Source organism: Cyrtonyx montezumae, unplaced genomic scaffold, assembly GCF_038088225.1.
Source record: "Cyrtonyx montezumae isolate F1298 unplaced genomic scaffold, pur_monq_1.0 scaffold_6, whole genome shotgun sequence".
Classification (NCBI taxonomy): Eukaryota; Metazoa; Chordata; class Aves; order Galliformes; family Odontophoridae; genus Cyrtonyx; species Cyrtonyx montezumae.
In genome coordinates, this window is record NW_027072067.1 from 10,068,235 (window position 1) to 10,084,848 (window position 16,614).

Below are 16,614 nucleotides of genomic sequence, written 5' to 3' on the forward strand. Positions count from 1 at the left end.
GCTGTGCACAACACAGAAACCCTGCTCTAACAGAGTTCACCCTCCTGGGCTCCTGCAAAGGAGCTGAAGGCAGCCCTGGAGCAAGCTGCAGGAACACTGCTGCTCTTCAGGGCGTGAAGAGAATGCAGGACAAAGCCTCAGCAAGGAAGGAGCAGAATCACAGAAAGGACAAGCAGCATTCACAACTTATTCTTCATTCAACCCAACAAGAAACAGTAAGAGAAACACTTCCGGATGTATTTCATTTGGAAATGAGCCAAACTGGCAACTAGAATCCAAGTCTTCAAAAAGTCTATACAAAGATGTATCATACAAAATGTACAGGAAAGTTCTCAAAAAAAAAAAAAAAAGACAGACAATACAACAAGAGGAGAGCAGAGACGGTGTGAAACCACAGCTAACACGTCCCAGCCCTGCTCCAGAGGGCAGGAGCAGCATCCACACAAAATGCTCCAAACACAGAATACATTACACTATATACACGACGGTATAAAGATCAGCACCCCCTTTGGTCTAGTGAGGAGCTCTCCAGCATGAGCGGGCAGCCCGGACAACCCTGCTTGTGGAAGTGTTACATGCCGAGAGGGAAAAAGCCCAAGGGAATGAAATGGTCAGCTCTAACCCACAACCAGCATGCAGCAAAGTTGCCAAGGCCACAGACTTTACTCCATCTCTGTGAAGCGAGCAAACATGGCTTTCCGCACTGCGTCTTTGTAGGAATCTGCAGTAGAAACACCATAGGAGCTGCCCTTGGCTCCCAAGCCAGCACCTCGCATTCGCACTTGGGCCTGGAAGGGAAGAGACACGGCATCAGCTTTGGGGTGAAGGGCAGCACTCAGAATTGCTTGTCACTCTGGCTCCACACGCTCACCCAGGGAGTGAGCATCTTACAGAAATCCCCACAGCAGGAGATCAGACTGGACACAAACCCCACCGCTGCTGGCTTAACTCCACTCACCCCACCTCAAGCGGGCACAGGGATGGCTCCCAGCATAACAGCACAGGGAGGGATCAGCAGGCAGAGACCTGCACCACGCTGGAGAGGATGCTGCCCGAGGAGGCACTGGCCCTTTGCCCTACACAGAGGGCACGTTCACCATGGGATGAGATAAAAGAGGCAGTGGGCAGCATATCATCTTCCACAGGACCTCAGCAGCAACTGTTCCTGAATCAGAAAGCACCAGACCTCACGGAGGAAGCACCCATCTTACCTCAATAGGTGCAGTGATGCCCTGGCATTTTCTTCCCAAGCCTGAACCTTCCCTCCAGCCCATGGCCTGAAGCATCTTGTTGCCTATATTACTGTTGTCGAGGCCATCTTTGGTGGGCTGCTCATAATTACTGCAGGAAGAAAAGGTCAGTTAATCACACTGCTTGTCAGAAGCTAAAGCAATCACCCAGGGACTTCCAGGTACATACACTGTGCCAGCATCGTAGACCTTCTTGCGCTTGGGCTCCGGGGGCTCTGGGATGCCGTACTTCTCTCGCCTCTCAGCTGCTCTGTCTCTGTATTTCATCTGTAACCAGATTCAGCGTTGGTTTGAAGTTAAGTTTATGTACTATTTTTATGTAAGTATATAAAATATTTAGCTTCAGTGCTCAGCGTAAACATTTAGTATTGGTACAAAAATGCATGGCTTCTCTTGGAGCTGTGTAAGCTTATTGCAGAAAGCTGCCCGCTACAGCCTGCCAACATGTAGCTTGGCCAACACCAACAGAAAGCACTGGAACAACTCCCCAGAGCTGATCAGGACCTGTGGTGAGGTACAATAGCCCAACATCAGAAAGAATCTGCACAAACAGCTGTGGACTGGTGCTGGAAGGTCGCTGGACCCACTCCTCAAGCCCTTGTACTGCTGCAAGGGAGGAAGATCCCTTCCCTGACAAGCAGCTGCTGTGCTGTAGGAGACCCTTCTCTCCATTTAAGAGGACAGCTCTGGACCTTGGCCCAAGAATGGCTTGGCTTACACAGCTTATCTCATTAGCATCAAGACAGGATAAGGAGAGCTCAGTGTTAGCTGTGCAAGCCCTTTTCCATTAGCCCTTATCCATTATCTGCTCATCTGAACACTGACCTCTCTCTCACGTAGTTCCAAGGCTTCAAGTTCCTGTTCTGAAAGCTTCGATCTCCTATAGATATCCATGTTTTGCTGCAACAAGAAGAGATTTTCATTAATGTGAAACGCAGAGCACACCAGCAAGCAGGATGGACGACAGCTCTATGAAAGTAAGCAGCTGACTTCTGGCAAAGAAGCAATCCACTGGCCACTGTTTTTTGCAGTAGAAGGAAAGGCATTCCCAACAGCACTCCAGTTTACACACTGTCACGACTACCGATCATCTTCCTGATTCAACCAAGCACACTCACCTTGTGCAGGTCCGATAGCTGCTGGTGCCGAATCAGTGCATCTTTGTTTGGGAATTGCCTCCTACACAGCAGACAGGCCATCTTCTTCCAGTCAGTCAGCTTCTCTTCCTCGTTCTCCATTCTTTCCAGTAAATCCTCATCATTATCACTGTCGCCGCTGTAGGCAGCCACGAGGCCACGCTGGAAGGAAGGGCAACGTTAACGGGGGGTGCAGCAGTTCAGAGTCCAGAAAGACAACACAAAGGCTGGTAGACATGTTTTGTTGTGCAAGAGAGATGGCTCCTTCTCAAAGCTGAAGGGTGAAACTCAGCTTGAAAGAACCACGTGCTGCAGCACAACTGATAAGACTTAATTCAATCTAGACAAACAGTAGCTTAAATACAGTTTCTGAGATTTTCAGAAGTTCAAGTGAAACTCTAAGGCTTGAGGTAATGACAATTCTCCGCACCTCTCAGCCTCCAGACCTACTGCACTCACACAGGATCACTGTAAACACTACAGCTTTATACAGAGGGTTCTGTGGAAACCCAGGCTGGAAGGCAGGCACCTGCTAGTCCTCCTCTTAAGAGCATTTGACACGTGACAGTAAGCTTTAGGACCAGGAATCCCACCTCTTACAACCACAAAGCAATCCATCAGGCATCTCAAGCTCACCTTCAGTGGATTTTCATCTTCTCCATTTTTCATCACCTCCGGCAAGATCTGCTGCCTCTCAGACAGAGCACCCTAAAAAAGACAAGAGTACCATGAGCACAGAGCTCTGCCATACCACACTGCACAGCACATGTCTCATCATCCTCACCTTCTTCTCAAAGAGGGCAAAGCCAGCATCTGCAGCCGCGGATTCTTTCCGTTCCTCCTCCCTCGTGCTCAGTGGCTGGAAACTGTTCTTGAAATTCTCTTTCTGCTTGTTCAAACTCTTTGCCCAACGCTCCATGTCTTTAGCAATCTAAAACAGGTGCAGAGTGCTTTGCTCAGAACCCTGCCCTCATCAGTATCAGTCTCCTATGTCACCGAGTCAACTATTCCACTTGCATTAACATCCCAGAAAAAAGGCAACTTCACCGTTTTTTATAATGCAGCTGCTTCCCTGTATACAGCATTCAAAAATAACAGGCAAAATGCAGTTTGCCTGTTTCACTGTAAGAACCCTTCTTATCAATCCACTCTTCTAAGTGGCAGCTCAGTTGTACTCCCACTGGTCCTGGCATCGTTTTGTATGCACGTCTCCTATGCAGCAGTTATTTCTGCACTCAAGTCTCTGCCAATTCCGCCTCTCCTCAGCCCTCCACAACGTCTGCAATGTGCAGGTACACGTTCCACCAAGCAACTAGGATTGATTTGTCACCAAAAGGGCAAACTACAATCTCACCCACAGAAGACATTAGCACAGTTAGGATCCTATTTCAGCTTTTACCTGTTGAGCTGTTTTACTCTTAGGCTTCTCTTTCTTCTCCTTCACTTCTTTTGTGGTGGTTGCTGTTGCCGTCTGTTGGTACGTGACACCCTCTGCTGCAGGCATGTAAGTCTCTTTCTCACCATCCCAGTACAGATATTGCTGGGTTAAGGCATTGTAGTAATACTGACAAAAAGAGGACAAGAATCAGACAGTTAACACACATCATATAAACTAAGCATCAAAAGGGAGAACCCAAAGAAGTAGACTGGTTCATCACATGGAAAGGAGCTCCTCAGAGCAACCTAGACCTCCACAAAGAAGGCAAAAGACACAGTGGCTGACACCTGTGCCCCCAGACACACATTCTGCCCAACAGCACTATGAAAATCTTTATGCCTCTCCCAAGAGAGAATACAGCAAAGCCCAAAGCTGTGTGCTCTTTGCTGGATGCTTCACAGTGAAACAGCTCACTCACAGTACCTGTAACAAGCGTGTATGTGTAACCCCACACAGGCCAAACTGGGGGAAAAATTAAAGGTGAGAATCAGAGAAGTGAAATAGCAGCCCCTGCTACATTGGGTATTTTGTCCCTCTCAGAATTCCAGTTTTACTCACATGGTAACAGATACAGAACTAAGTGGCATTAACAGTTAAAGACTGGTGTTAAGAACCTGTGTTTACCTGAGAGTTAGGGTCGTAGTAGAGCCCTGTTACAGGATCATAGTAGTATCCTGAAGACTCATCGTACTGGTAGGTGGATGTATCAGGGACAGCTGCAGAAGAAGTCCAAGGATGGGACAGGGTCATTCCAGACAAATTCACACTGGCTCTTTTGCACAGCTCAACTAGAATTCTGAAATCCTTAAAAGCAGACGCGTCTGCAATGCACTCGTATCATCTGTGCAGAATGCACTGCCAGGGGCAGCTGCACCACTGACTTTCAGAGGTGGAACGTTCAGATAAAGCAAAGTTTCTTGCTTTCTAGAGGAACAGACACCCATCCCAGCACAACCTCTCTCTGCTTACCATACTTGGTTCCAGGGATGACACCAGTTGGGGCAGCTGTTTGTGCCTGAGTGCTGCTGGTAGCTGGTGCTGCTTGTGTCTAGAAGAAAACAGAAGAAATCTTGATGAGAAAGATCTGTCACTGAGGTGCAAAAAAACAAGCACAGTGAGCCAAAGTATACGCAGCCTACACTAAGCATACAAGAACTAGCTCCTCTTTGCCAGTACACTTAGTACTCATCTTTAACAAAGAACAGAACTATCAAAGAAACAGAAGACGACTCTCTTATAAACACCAGTGTTGCACCTAACTTCACTTGTGACACTTCACAGCTCTGTGGTCCCACGCTCTCTTTGAAGTGTGAGAAGCCACATTTAAACCAGATATCCCACCAAGGGTAGCCCTAGCACTGCAAGCAAGGAGTGCCACAATTACCGGGGAGTCAGGCGAGTTTGTCTGTTGGTTATAGAGCTGAGGACTCTGGGACACAACCGCAGCCGTGGTGGTGGTGACTGGGGCTCCTGCCAACACAGAGCAGTAATGGATAAGCCAAATGATCTGTACAACAGTGCTTCATCCTAGGGCTAAAATTACTCTGTTTACAGTTTCAGATCCCAATTCCAGCTCCAGCAGCCAAACAAGGCAATAAACATTCAAAAGGAGACAAAAACAGTGGGTATTCTCTATCCAGACAAGGAACAGTTTCCTTTTCAGGAGGAAATATTTTGCTTTCAAAGCCAGTGATTCCTGGCCTCCAAAAGCTGCCAGCACTGAAGATTTCTCTAGAGCTGCTCACACAGTTCTCACGAGTTCAAGGCTTTTTGTCAATATTCTGAGACGGCAGCTACACTCATCTCACAGACCACAGGTCCCACGTGAACAAACTTGCAATGCTTCTCTAGGAATACACACCCATTCACACATCCTGGCAGCAAAAATCTGGTGAGCCCCCCTTTACTGAAGCAATAGAAAAGCTAAAGCAAAGTATCACTACTGTCTATCATCACAAACAACAGCAGCCCCCACATGCTGGAAACACCACCTGATATGGTAGCTGCATCTGTGTCCAACACACCTCCTTGGTTTTGGTAGTACTGCTGATAATCCTGCGAGTACTGCAAAGGAAAACAAACAAAAGCACAGGATGAGCAGATACCCACACTGTAACAGCTTACAGGCTACAGCAGAGCCAGCACCACCAACCTGAGTGTACTGTGTGTAGCCATCCTGTCCTGACTGGAGGTAACTGTAGTCAAGGGTGCTGCCTTCCCCGGTTTGAGGCTGAAATTCAAGAAGGGTAAAAATTACTGCATTTAAGAACTTCAACACTGGTTAGGCTCTAGCCTCATCATCAAAAGCAAATCTCTAGATTTACACGGAAAACAGACTCTGAGCAAGTCTCCAAACCATACCTGAGTGGATGACCACTGTGCTGCAGCAATGGCCGTACTTGCCACAGAGAAAGCGCTGACCCTGTTCCCATCTGGCAAAAGCAAGTCTCTGAAACCACAGAAATCACACATCTGAGTGAACACTGCTTTCCTCTGAAGTGACCACTACACAAGGAGGTAGTCTGCCAGCATGCATGCATTTCTTGTCAGGTCTTAAGACATTCTGATTGGCACGAACGAGCCAAACAAATGCTTGGCAGGTAGAGGAACTAGGCTCAGCGTTGTCCAGCCGATAACTGGTGACCAGGCCTTCCAATGAAACAACTGTGCTGTGTATGCAAGCATTTACAATGGCGGCTTATGAGGACTGGCGATGCAGACGATAAGAAACAAGTGCTGTCACTCTCCTCACACACAATAAGGAGCCACACAACAAAAGACAATTAAAGGAAGCAAAACTGGAGTGATGGTGATCTTAAAAGCCCCAGTGACAACCACAGATCTTTATATTAAAGAAGGGATAAGGGGGGGAAATGAACTGCCACTGCAACTCACTTTCTGGCACTCTTTGCAAAGTCAACACCAATTGTTTTGCCATCAATTTTTAATGGTGGCTGAAGACTTTGTAAAATCTGTAGCAGTTGAGAAGCATCCTACAACAAGAAACACTCATTATTATGAAAAGCAGGTTATTGAAGAGGACAGAGAAGTTCCCAGAGCTCCAACTTTTCAGACACTGCTAAAGCCATAGTCACACCTCTGTATCCCCCATACTGTACATGCTGAGCACAACAGACTTACAGCCTGCTGACAGTGTGTGTTTCCCAGAAACTGCAGGGTTACTGATGAGTAAATGTTTCAGCTCCTATCTTTATTAAAAAAAAAAAAAAAAAAAAAAGCTATGTTTGCCCCAGATTACTCCAGAAGACAGGCCAGCAGAGGCTGACATCAGTCACCCATTTTCATCCAACGCTGAACTATTGAACTCTGTTTAAAGAAAGTCCAAACAGACCACACTGATTGTCAGTGTGAATATGTCCAACAAGAGAGGTTCCAGCACCCCCCTGGGAGCCTTCTTCCAGTATTCAACTTCTCACAAAAGGGAAGACATTCTCCTTGTACCTTACTGCCATTTCCCATGTCTGAGTATGCCTGCTGTCTAGACTGAGCACCCTTTGAGAACGTCTCTGCCATCCTTACAACATCACTCCAGATGCTGCTGAGAGCAGCACAATCCCACTCCTTTACCTTCTCAAGGTGAAAGGAGCCCAATTCTACACACTTCCTCACACAGTACACCCCAGCCTTTTATTGTTACTCAAACGACCTCACACCATTATTTGTGACCTACGTATGGAGCAAGCTTTCAATCCAGAACTGCACTCTGCCATGAACATTTTTCCCCTGTGTTCACAGCAGCCCCCCACTTTCCATCCAAGCTGCAGTTAATCATGAAAGGCTGTCACATTTAGTATTTGTTCAATGAGCTATGAGCCCCCAGGGAACTGGGTCAGACCTCAGCACAAATCAATAAGGCCCTCACCATGGCAGAAGACAGCTGCACAAATGCAAAACCTCTATTTTGCTGAGTCTGCTTGTCTTTGATAAGACGAATATTATTGACTGCCAGAGAAGCATACGGAGACAAGGCAGTCATGATGGATTCCACTACTGTGTGAGGAGCAATGTTTCGGAGAATGATGGCTGAGGAAAAAAGAAAGTATGACGTTAGCTATGTACATAAGAACTTGAAGTACTTTGAAAAGCCCTAAAAAAAAAAACAAAACACCCAAGAACACATTGATCAACCAACCACCAAACCTGAAACAGCAGTAGTTTTGGACAAGAGCTTGTTTCTGTTTCAAGAGCACAGTATTTGGGGAGCTGGCAGGAAGCACGTGCTCCACTAGGAAGATGAGAGGGCTGTCAATACTGCTCTAATGAAAGGAAAGCACTTCCTGAGCAGAAGCCCTTGCCAACATTTACACGTACCAGTCTACAAATCAGAAATAACCTAACCATGGTAAGCACCATGCCCTGAGAGTTCAATGTGGGTTCCCAAGGGCACTCTGAGGTACAAGGACTCTTCGTGGCAGGCTGACCAAACACCTTACACAGTAAATTCAAGATGACTTACTATCGCAGTAATAATCCACGGACTGAACGGCTTCTGCTGTTCCAGGTGGTACCTCCTGTTCTGAATCTTCATAGGAAGGAAAAACTTTAATCACAACGTTGCTTTGTCACTCAAAGCCAGAATGTCACAGGCTAAGCTATAACCTGCAGTCTCTTCCAGATTTCAAGACATCCGAAGAGATGAAAGTAACTTACCAAATTTGTCTGCTCCACAGCGGAAGCATTTTAGTCTCCTTCTGAAGTTGTAAAGACAGCACTGTGCAGAAAAAAAAAGTCAATCTAGTAAGGGTTTAGATGGTTCATAACAATGGTGGCATTCACTGTGCCATACTGAAAACAAAACAATCAAGCTAAGTACTACAACAAAGCTGAAACTACTAGAATAATCAAGAACAGCAAAACTTGCCCTCATCACAGCTGCTTTTCAGAACATACCAGTTATCCTTGTTCAAGTCAGAACAACTATCCTGAGTTACACAACAATGTTACTGTGTCATTCAGCGCTGGCTGGAATACAAGTCATCTTTATGTGATTAAACAGTGCAGCCTGGTTTTTATCTTGCTACATCATCTGCACTTAAAGGGGGCACAAGGAAGTGTACAGCAGCAGAGTACGCTACTGATCAGGCACTACATCAGTCGTCACCTGAAGAATACAGAATCCACCTGACGACGCCTTGCTCTGGTACAGTTCACTAACTGACCTCTGTTCTGTATGAAGCAAAAAGGACAGCGTCCTCCTAGTCTGTTCTACAGTAGGCACACAGCTATTGCATCCATCAGCAAAAACTGAAGCTCAGCCCAGGGCTGAAAGTATTATTGATTTTCTAAAAAGAGATGACAGAATCACAGAGAAACTCCCTCCGGGTGATGACTACTCTATCAGCTCTGCTGAGAACAGCAATTCTTGGGAGACATGCTCTGGGTCAGACACACATTAGTGGCAGCAACACACAGGTCCACTAATGAACACAGTCTCAGCTGGCAAGCACACCAGTGAGCCCCAAGCCTTATCTTCTAGCTGCTGATGCTCTCTGTGGACAATTTCATCGCTCCAGGTGCTTCTGCCACCAGATTTCCAAAACCCTTTCACTCCTTTGCCTTAGCACTCCTCCATCATTGTAACGACCACTAGGCCTGAATTATGCACTGCTGTGTTCTCACCACTGAGCTGGTGAAAAGAACTGAAAATGAAGAGAAACTGGTAAAACACACACCGTACCTTGTTACAAAGCCAGTCCTCAAATTTAGGCCTGGGGTTGCTGTAGTGCATCGCAATCTGCTTCCCCTGAATCACCAACTTTTTCTGCAAAAGAAGTAGTTCCAATTATTCCTGTATCAAGGCACACATGTTCATTTTCCCATGGCAGAGCACCCTTCGGAGGAATCAGTGCTCCTGAATTAAATGGACAACATATGGGGAGGATGTGGAGGACAACCACCGCCACCTACACCCTGCCCATCCAATCCTGCAGAGAGGAGGACGAGGGCAGTAAGAGAATGGGATGTGGAGCAAAGATCAACAGAATCAGGGAGTGTTGAAAAAGTTGCCAAACACTAAACGCTGACATGGAACCAGGAAGTGTCTCGAAGGAGACAAAGTCCTAACTTGCTGCATTCAGGATTAACACATTTTTAGGAGTCTCCTTGCCCCGTTTCTATTCACTTCTGGTATAGTATTGAGCGACTTTTTAAACATGTCCTCAGGTGACTGCTTCACTTCTTCCCCTACTCCAAATTCCCCAGACCTTTAACAATCACATTTGGATTACTTTTCCAAGCAATTTCTTCAGAAGCATCCCTTTGTAAATACAGTAATTCCTTCCAAAGGGACTCTGTTTAGACTTCTTGGAGGCTGAATTACAAGTGCCATCAACAGAGACGTAACTCAGAGTGGTTTCCTTTGACTAAAGCATCAGTTCAATTGGAAGCCTGCACAAGAGCTTTGTGTTCTTCATTCAGGCAAGAGCTCTCCAAATGGCTAACTAGAGCGAAGCTTCTCCTGGGGTAGGAAAAGTTCATAATGCTTTCAGCATGTCCGCTCACTCTGACTTTACAGGAATTAGGAATTTAGGTTTCTTTTAGAGCCCCAACTCTCAGCCTCGTGCTTTGCCAAGTGCGGGCACGCAGAATGCCCTTTCAACATACAGACAAAGTATTTCAGTCAAACAGGCAGAAGGAAATAAATCTGAGAAAACGTGCACTAGAAGCCAACCCCGAGACATTTTAATACAAGAACCAGTTTTATGTCAGGTTGGCTTATTGCAGAGGTACCACAGGAGCACCAGGACCAGTGGCTTCTCTGTAACAGGGTCTGACAGATACATCTAGCACGTAGCATGAATAAGGCTCTCACATTCTGTGCAACTAAATAGGGCAAAGCCATTTCTCCTACCGGCAGGAGGGAGGGTTGGAGGGCCCAGCGCTCACTGGATATGCACACATAGAAACAAAGCTGCTGGCACAGTTGCAATACATCATTCTTTCATCTAACAGTCAGCGATCGGGCTGCTGGGGAGACTCTATGTATTCCCTACTACTATGGTGGCTGGGTTACTGGAGTGAATTTGAATATGCGTTTCAATAAATTATGCATCAATACAGCTTTGTATATATTAAAACTACCTCATTGCTAAAAATACTTCTGCGTTTCTGTCTTGACGTTGGTCTGTCTGCAGCACCCGCCCACCCTACAGAGCAGGGCACCATGAAACAGAACCAAGTGCTGGGAAACGACTCCCAGCACGAGCCACGTGAAGGTCTATTCCAGCACAAAGCACACAGCTACCTCCCTCTGCTGGAGCTGCTTACAGGGCCATCACAGTGCCAATCCTCCACACATAAACCAACACAGCAGAGTACGTTCCTCATGCTGCCCACAGACCTTCACAGCATATACTCAGCTTTAAAAAAAGTACAAGTGGCTCAATACGCTTTGCTTGCTTCAAGATCTGTTGTTAAAACAGACTATGAATATTCAAAAACTAGAGAATCCAAGCATGCTTACAGTGCAACAGGAGAACAGCACTGGAAAAGAAACTAGACAGCTTTCTCCATTTTGGCTCCTTATCAAGTCATATTCCAGAAAAGCCAAAACATACAGTGCAGCTTTTAGGAGACCTCAGTTCCCATTGGATTCATTTGGAATAAACACATTTCTTCATCCAGAAGAGCCAGGTGTGTTCCCTGAATTAAGGGAAGACATCTTTCTAATCAACTGGCACATCTTCTTCTAAACTTCACTCAAGATTACCACCACTGTAATAAAAATATCACAGTATCTGATGCCTTCTCTGGCAACAGGAGAACTAGCAGGTTGAAGTCAGTAAGAGTCTCTCATGGCCTACATGCTAGTCCTTCAAGAGTCAAGTGGACACCATGTGATTAAAGACAATGGCACATTTTATGAGGGAGTGCTCAAAACAGTCAATTTTCTTTCCTAATGTCACCTGTTACTTTGTACCACTGTTAAAATTTTTAATATATACAAAGCTTTTATTCATTTAAATCACTGTTATGAAGCAAACCACTCCTTCCACCTTCATTTTTTTTCCTTTTTTTTTTTTTAACTGTACAGACTTTTTCCATTTTCAGGAATATCTAGACTTGGTGAGTGAAGCAACCTGATTGGCTTCCATCCAGCTGGTAGCATCTTGAAAGTGATAAAACTCCACGAAGGCGAAACCACGGCTTACACCTAGAGACAGCATTCAGATATAGACGGGATACTTGTGTTAGTCAGTTCCTTTAAAACAGGTGAATCTCTCTCCAACTGCTTCATTACTTCATGACAAAGCAGCTTTACAAATGCGACGTCAACTGCTGGGATCTGCTCGTTATTTTGCCATGGCAAGGAACCAAGCTCCCTTAACTGCTACATTTCACTCCATTTGAATCCACGTTTACAGGTAACCATGCAACAGACTACATACTATTAAACAGGTTTATACTAGTATTACTTACCAATACCTGTTAACTAAAACCCCTGGAGACAGACTTCTTTTTAACAGGACGAGCTATCTACAAGTCTTCCAAAAAGCCACATTCCTTAGCCATGGCAAACTTTTTTTTTTTATTGATTGCACGTGCTTGCAGTTTGGGGATAATTCTGGATACTCTTTTGGGCTGGGGAAGAGGAAGGCCATATCAAAAACTGGATAAGAGCTCTCACCTGTCTTTCTCTTCATCAGCCTCACGTCTGCAGGCTGAGGACCTTCAAAGGACTCAATAAGCTCCCGGATCTGCGTGAGATTTTATAAGACAGTTAAGTTTCCAAATATTGGCAGACAGCTCAGCTAGACAGAGAAGCAATCCAGCCTACAGCATGCACAGGGGTGTACACAGAAAAGAACATGCTAAATGTAATTTCAGGGAAAAAAAGAACATCTTTGGGGTGAACTGGAGCATGACGCACAGCACAGAACCCACAAAGCTCTCGGCAACATTAAGAGAACTGCTGTCCTCGTTAGCCTGCAGAACCACCCAGAATCTGAATCACTATGGCCTTGCATTCTAAGGCCATCTGTACAGAATTTGGCAAATACTATGCTCGCTTCAATGTTTTTACAAAGAACACTGCTAGCATCCCTCTCCCTGTATCCCTGAAAACATCCAACTCCTAGCACAGGAAAACAGTAATGCTGCTAGGAGGGTCAGTGATACATTTCCCTCAAGCCCCCAGCCATGGCTGTCATCCTTCAACACAGTTTCCCTTTTGCTTTTCAGAAAATAAGAGATTTGTTAAGAATATTGTCAAAGATCTTAGTTACAGAGACATCAGTTCTTCAGCCACAACCAAGCTACTTAAGCTGGGTGTCATGAACAAGATAAATATTGTGAGGAAATATACAAGGAAATAGTTCTTCATCTTTCCAAGAACTGGAGGGTTCTCAACAGCTCCTAAAGGAACTCATGCTTCATTATGCAGAACAGCAGGCTGGACTCAAAGGTGACCTAAAGGTGCTCATGTGCTGGCTAGAACTGACATACCATCTTTAACGCAAATACCTTTTCATGAGAGAAGTAGGAAAAGCAGTTAAAACACATAGCTACAGTCAGCAGCACAAAGGGAAAGTCAACTTCAGCAGAAAGCAAACAGTCATTCCAAAAATCGTAACTAACTCTTGATAATGAGTTCAGAATTAAAATTACATTCAGCTTCCCCACAGATTATACTGCAGTTATCTGCAAAACTGCGAAGCTGCAGTGGTAATATGTCAGGAAAAAACTGCTAAAAGTATTTCAGGTAACCTCTGACCAAATCCCTTATTTCGATGCTTTGCCCAACACATGATATGATTACATACGGTGATTACAAAGCACTGGCAGTATTTAGAAGGAACTGAATTAACAAAAAGAAAAATGCAGAGAGATCTATTGCAGAAGTGGTGCAAAAGGATTCTGTGTTAGCAACCAGTCCTCAGATCCAGCAAGGGCGTCTGCCAAAAACAAGCTGATGCACCTCAGCTTTTACAGCTGCTTCTTATTCCACCTTACACAGCAGCCATAAGCTTGTGGTCCTAGTCATCAAACAATTCACATTGAGAGAGGGCAAAAAACCCCTCCAAGACAACCCCTGCAAGGTCTTTATCACTGTCAGGTGATGGCGTACCGCGCTCACTCCTACTTCCTCCCTCAGCTCCAGAGCAGCCATTTTATGGCTGCCCCAGCTGTACCCACACCACTGCGTTCTGCAGGGCTGCTCTCACAGAGGAGCTCGGGATCTGGGCTACCCCACCAGCCTTCATTTCTGGCTTCCAGGATAGCCCGGAAAGCCCAATCACCTTTCACATTCCTCACCTCCTCCCTTAATTCCTAAAGAGGAGCAACAACAACATAAAATAACGTGCGTGTATGCCGAGCGGAAAGTGCAAAAAACTACGCCTAGTTTAAAACCCACAGAAATCCGGGAAACACGCAAACGCAAGGGAGACTGCTCACACTCGGTTCTTTTTAAAACAAGCAGCTTAACATTGGGATGACCTTTGATCCTTAACAAAGGCAGTAAAACCCTCTTGAATTCAAAATGGAAGCACTCCCAAAGCGCTTAGAAGGGGGAGGGGGGGACCGCGATGCGGCGCTCAACAAAATGGCAGCGGCTCTCCGCGCGGAGCCAAGCCCCTTCCTGCCTACTCACATCGTTCTCGGTGACCGTGATGGGCAGCCCACGCAACATGATGGTCTTGCTCTCTTTCTCGTCGTTGATGTCGTTCCTGTAGTCGTGCTCTCCGTAGTCGCCATCGGAGTGGTAGCCGTCCTCCGACTTATCGCTGTTCCTGCGTTCCCTTTCCCTCTGCAAGGCAGCCCGGCTCAGCACACCGCCGCGCCCCCTCCCCCCCTCCCCCCCACCCTTGCGCCCCGCCGCGCTCACCTCGGGGCTGTCGTAGTCGCGACTGTCGTAGTCTCTATCGTAGTCGCGGCTATCGTAGTCCCTGCTGTCGCGGCTATCGTAGTCTCTGCAATCTCGACTGTCGTAGTCCCGGCAATCCCGGCTGTCGTAGTCCCGGCAATCGTAGTCGCGGCCGTCCCGGCTGTCGTAGTCTCGGCAGTCGCGGCTGTCGTAGTCCCTGCAGTCCCGGCTGTCACGACTATCGTAATCTCTGCAGTCCCGGCTGTCACGGCTATCGTAGTCCCGGCTGTCGCGGCTGTCGTAGTCTCGGCTGTCGTAGTCGCGGCTGTCGTAGTCGCGATAGTCGTCATAGCGGTCCCCGCGGCGCTCCTCGCTGGACCGCTTGTAGTCGTCCCTGCGGCGGCTCCGGGACTCCCGCTCATCGCGGTCCTCCCTCTCCACGATAGAACCGTAGCGGCCGCTGCGCTCCGTCCTGCTCACACTGCGGGAACGGCGGGCCGAGCTCAGAGCGCGCTCCCTCCCCAGCCACCCCCCTCCTCCCCCGCCGCCACTTACCGCTTGTCCGAGCCCATGGCACCGGCCACGATCCGCAAGCCTCCGGCACGGCGCTGACCGCAGCTACAGGGCGCCGAACGAGCACCCGCAACCCCCGCTCCCTCGCCACAAAATGGCGCCGAGCTGACTACGCGTCTTCTGCCCAGCAGGCACCACGCGCGCCGCCTGGAAGCTTCCAGCTGCTGCGCATGAGCAGCGGTGGCCGCCCGCCGCGGGGCACGCTGGGAGTTGTAGTTCGGCGGGAGGACAGGGCCTAGCTGGGGCGGGGCAGTGGGGGCGTTGGTGATCCCTATGAGTGCTGTTAGCGTGGGTGAGAAAAGCCGCGCAGTGAATACCCCAAGTATCACCAGCTCTTTGTTGTAGCCTTGCTTCAGTTTTTATCTGCAAAAGCCAAACGTGTGTAGTGCAGTGCAGTGCAGTGCTATGTGCCGGCTCATCTGGCATCAGAGCTGGAAAACATGGGCACCTTCCTTTCACAGCAACTCCTTGGTGGTAAACAAGGGGAAAATCCAGATCCCGTTCCTGCACGTGGGGAGTGGAAACAGCTGGAACGCCTGGCTGCTGGTGTTCTGTCACAGCCTTGTCTGTCACCTGTGCTGGGCAGAAGTTCCCTGTGAGTGAATGAGAGCAGAGATGGACCACGAGCAGCAATCTCCTTGTCTCAAGGGCTTGGATAGAGGGGAAGCGGAGCAGGGGATCAGCTGCAGCAACCAGCCTTCGCTCCAGGAGTTTATCTTATAGCTGTTTAGCACAAGTTGTTACTCATTCAGTTGTTGAGAGACAAAGAAGACAGCAAAAAGCCACCACGGAGGGAAGCAGCTTTCCTCCACATGGCACAGGCTCAACTTTGGAGTCCACTCATCCCATGCAGCCTGCACTCCACTCCTTTCCGCAGTGTGTCACGTTCAGTCCTTCCCTGTTACTTTAGCAAGGCAAGCAGAGGTCCATGGGGGCAGACTCGGTGCTCCTGGTCTCCTCTGCTGCTCCTTGCTCCGTGTTCATTTTCTCAGCATTGGTGTGAGCTGCAGTTCTGAGGAACTATCTGATAAGGTCTGGCCATGAGAAAACATGGCTCTCCAGAAGCAGTGCTGGAGGGAGAACATGGGGCTCTCCTCTTGCCTGCAAGTTGCTCAGCTCTGCAATGCCCTGGGCTCAGCAGTCACCTCAGCAGCACTGTCCCCTCCATCAACTCAGCAGAAGGGTCAGCACCACGTCCTGCAGCTGTTAGGGAGCACGTTGGGCTGCCGCTTGTTGCTGTTGTCCCTGAACAGCCTCCAAACCCTCATCGTGGGCCTCTGGGATTCTCTGGGCAGGCGCAGCAGTGCTGTTTTGCTGCCTGTCCCTCGTGGAGGTAGGCTGGAGACTGACAGAGAGCAGCTGGAAACTATTCCTGCGGTCACTGCTTGCCTC

At 47.6% G+C, this 16,614-nt stretch overlaps 1 protein-coding gene across 2 annotated transcripts; it reads right to left on the reverse strand.

Moving 5' to 3' along the window:
* Positions 1 to 215: 215 nt before the first annotated feature.
* RBM5 (RNA binding motif protein 5) lies at positions 216 to 15,343 on the reverse strand. 2 transcript variants are annotated; one of them, XM_065749427.1, is made up of 24 exons: positions 15,205 to 15,343; positions 14,671 to 15,130; positions 14,437 to 14,592; positions 12,472 to 12,541; positions 11,924 to 11,997; positions 9,523 to 9,606; positions 8,496 to 8,556; positions 8,302 to 8,367; positions 7,708 to 7,868; positions 6,720 to 6,817; positions 6,186 to 6,273; positions 5,977 to 6,054; positions 5,849 to 5,888; positions 5,209 to 5,294; positions 4,794 to 4,872; positions 4,449 to 4,540; positions 3,786 to 3,950; positions 3,171 to 3,317; positions 3,023 to 3,094; positions 2,369 to 2,548; positions 2,076 to 2,150; positions 1,420 to 1,517; positions 1,212 to 1,341; positions 216 to 788 (listed from the first exon to the last, which is right to left on the reverse strand). In XM_065749427.1, the coding sequence occupies exons 1-24, from the start codon at positions 15,219 to 15,221 to the stop codon at positions 663 to 665; spliced, it is 2,703 nt and encodes a 900-aa protein (XP_065605499.1). In that variant the 5' UTR covers positions 15,222 to 15,343; the 3' UTR covers positions 216 to 662. The 2 variants fall into 2 exon arrangements, with proteins under 2 accessions (XP_065605499.1, XP_065605498.1); XM_065749426.1 differs by having other exon boundaries at positions 5,816 to 5,888; positions 15,205 to 15,342.
* Positions 15,344 to 16,614: the final 1,271 nt, after the last annotated feature.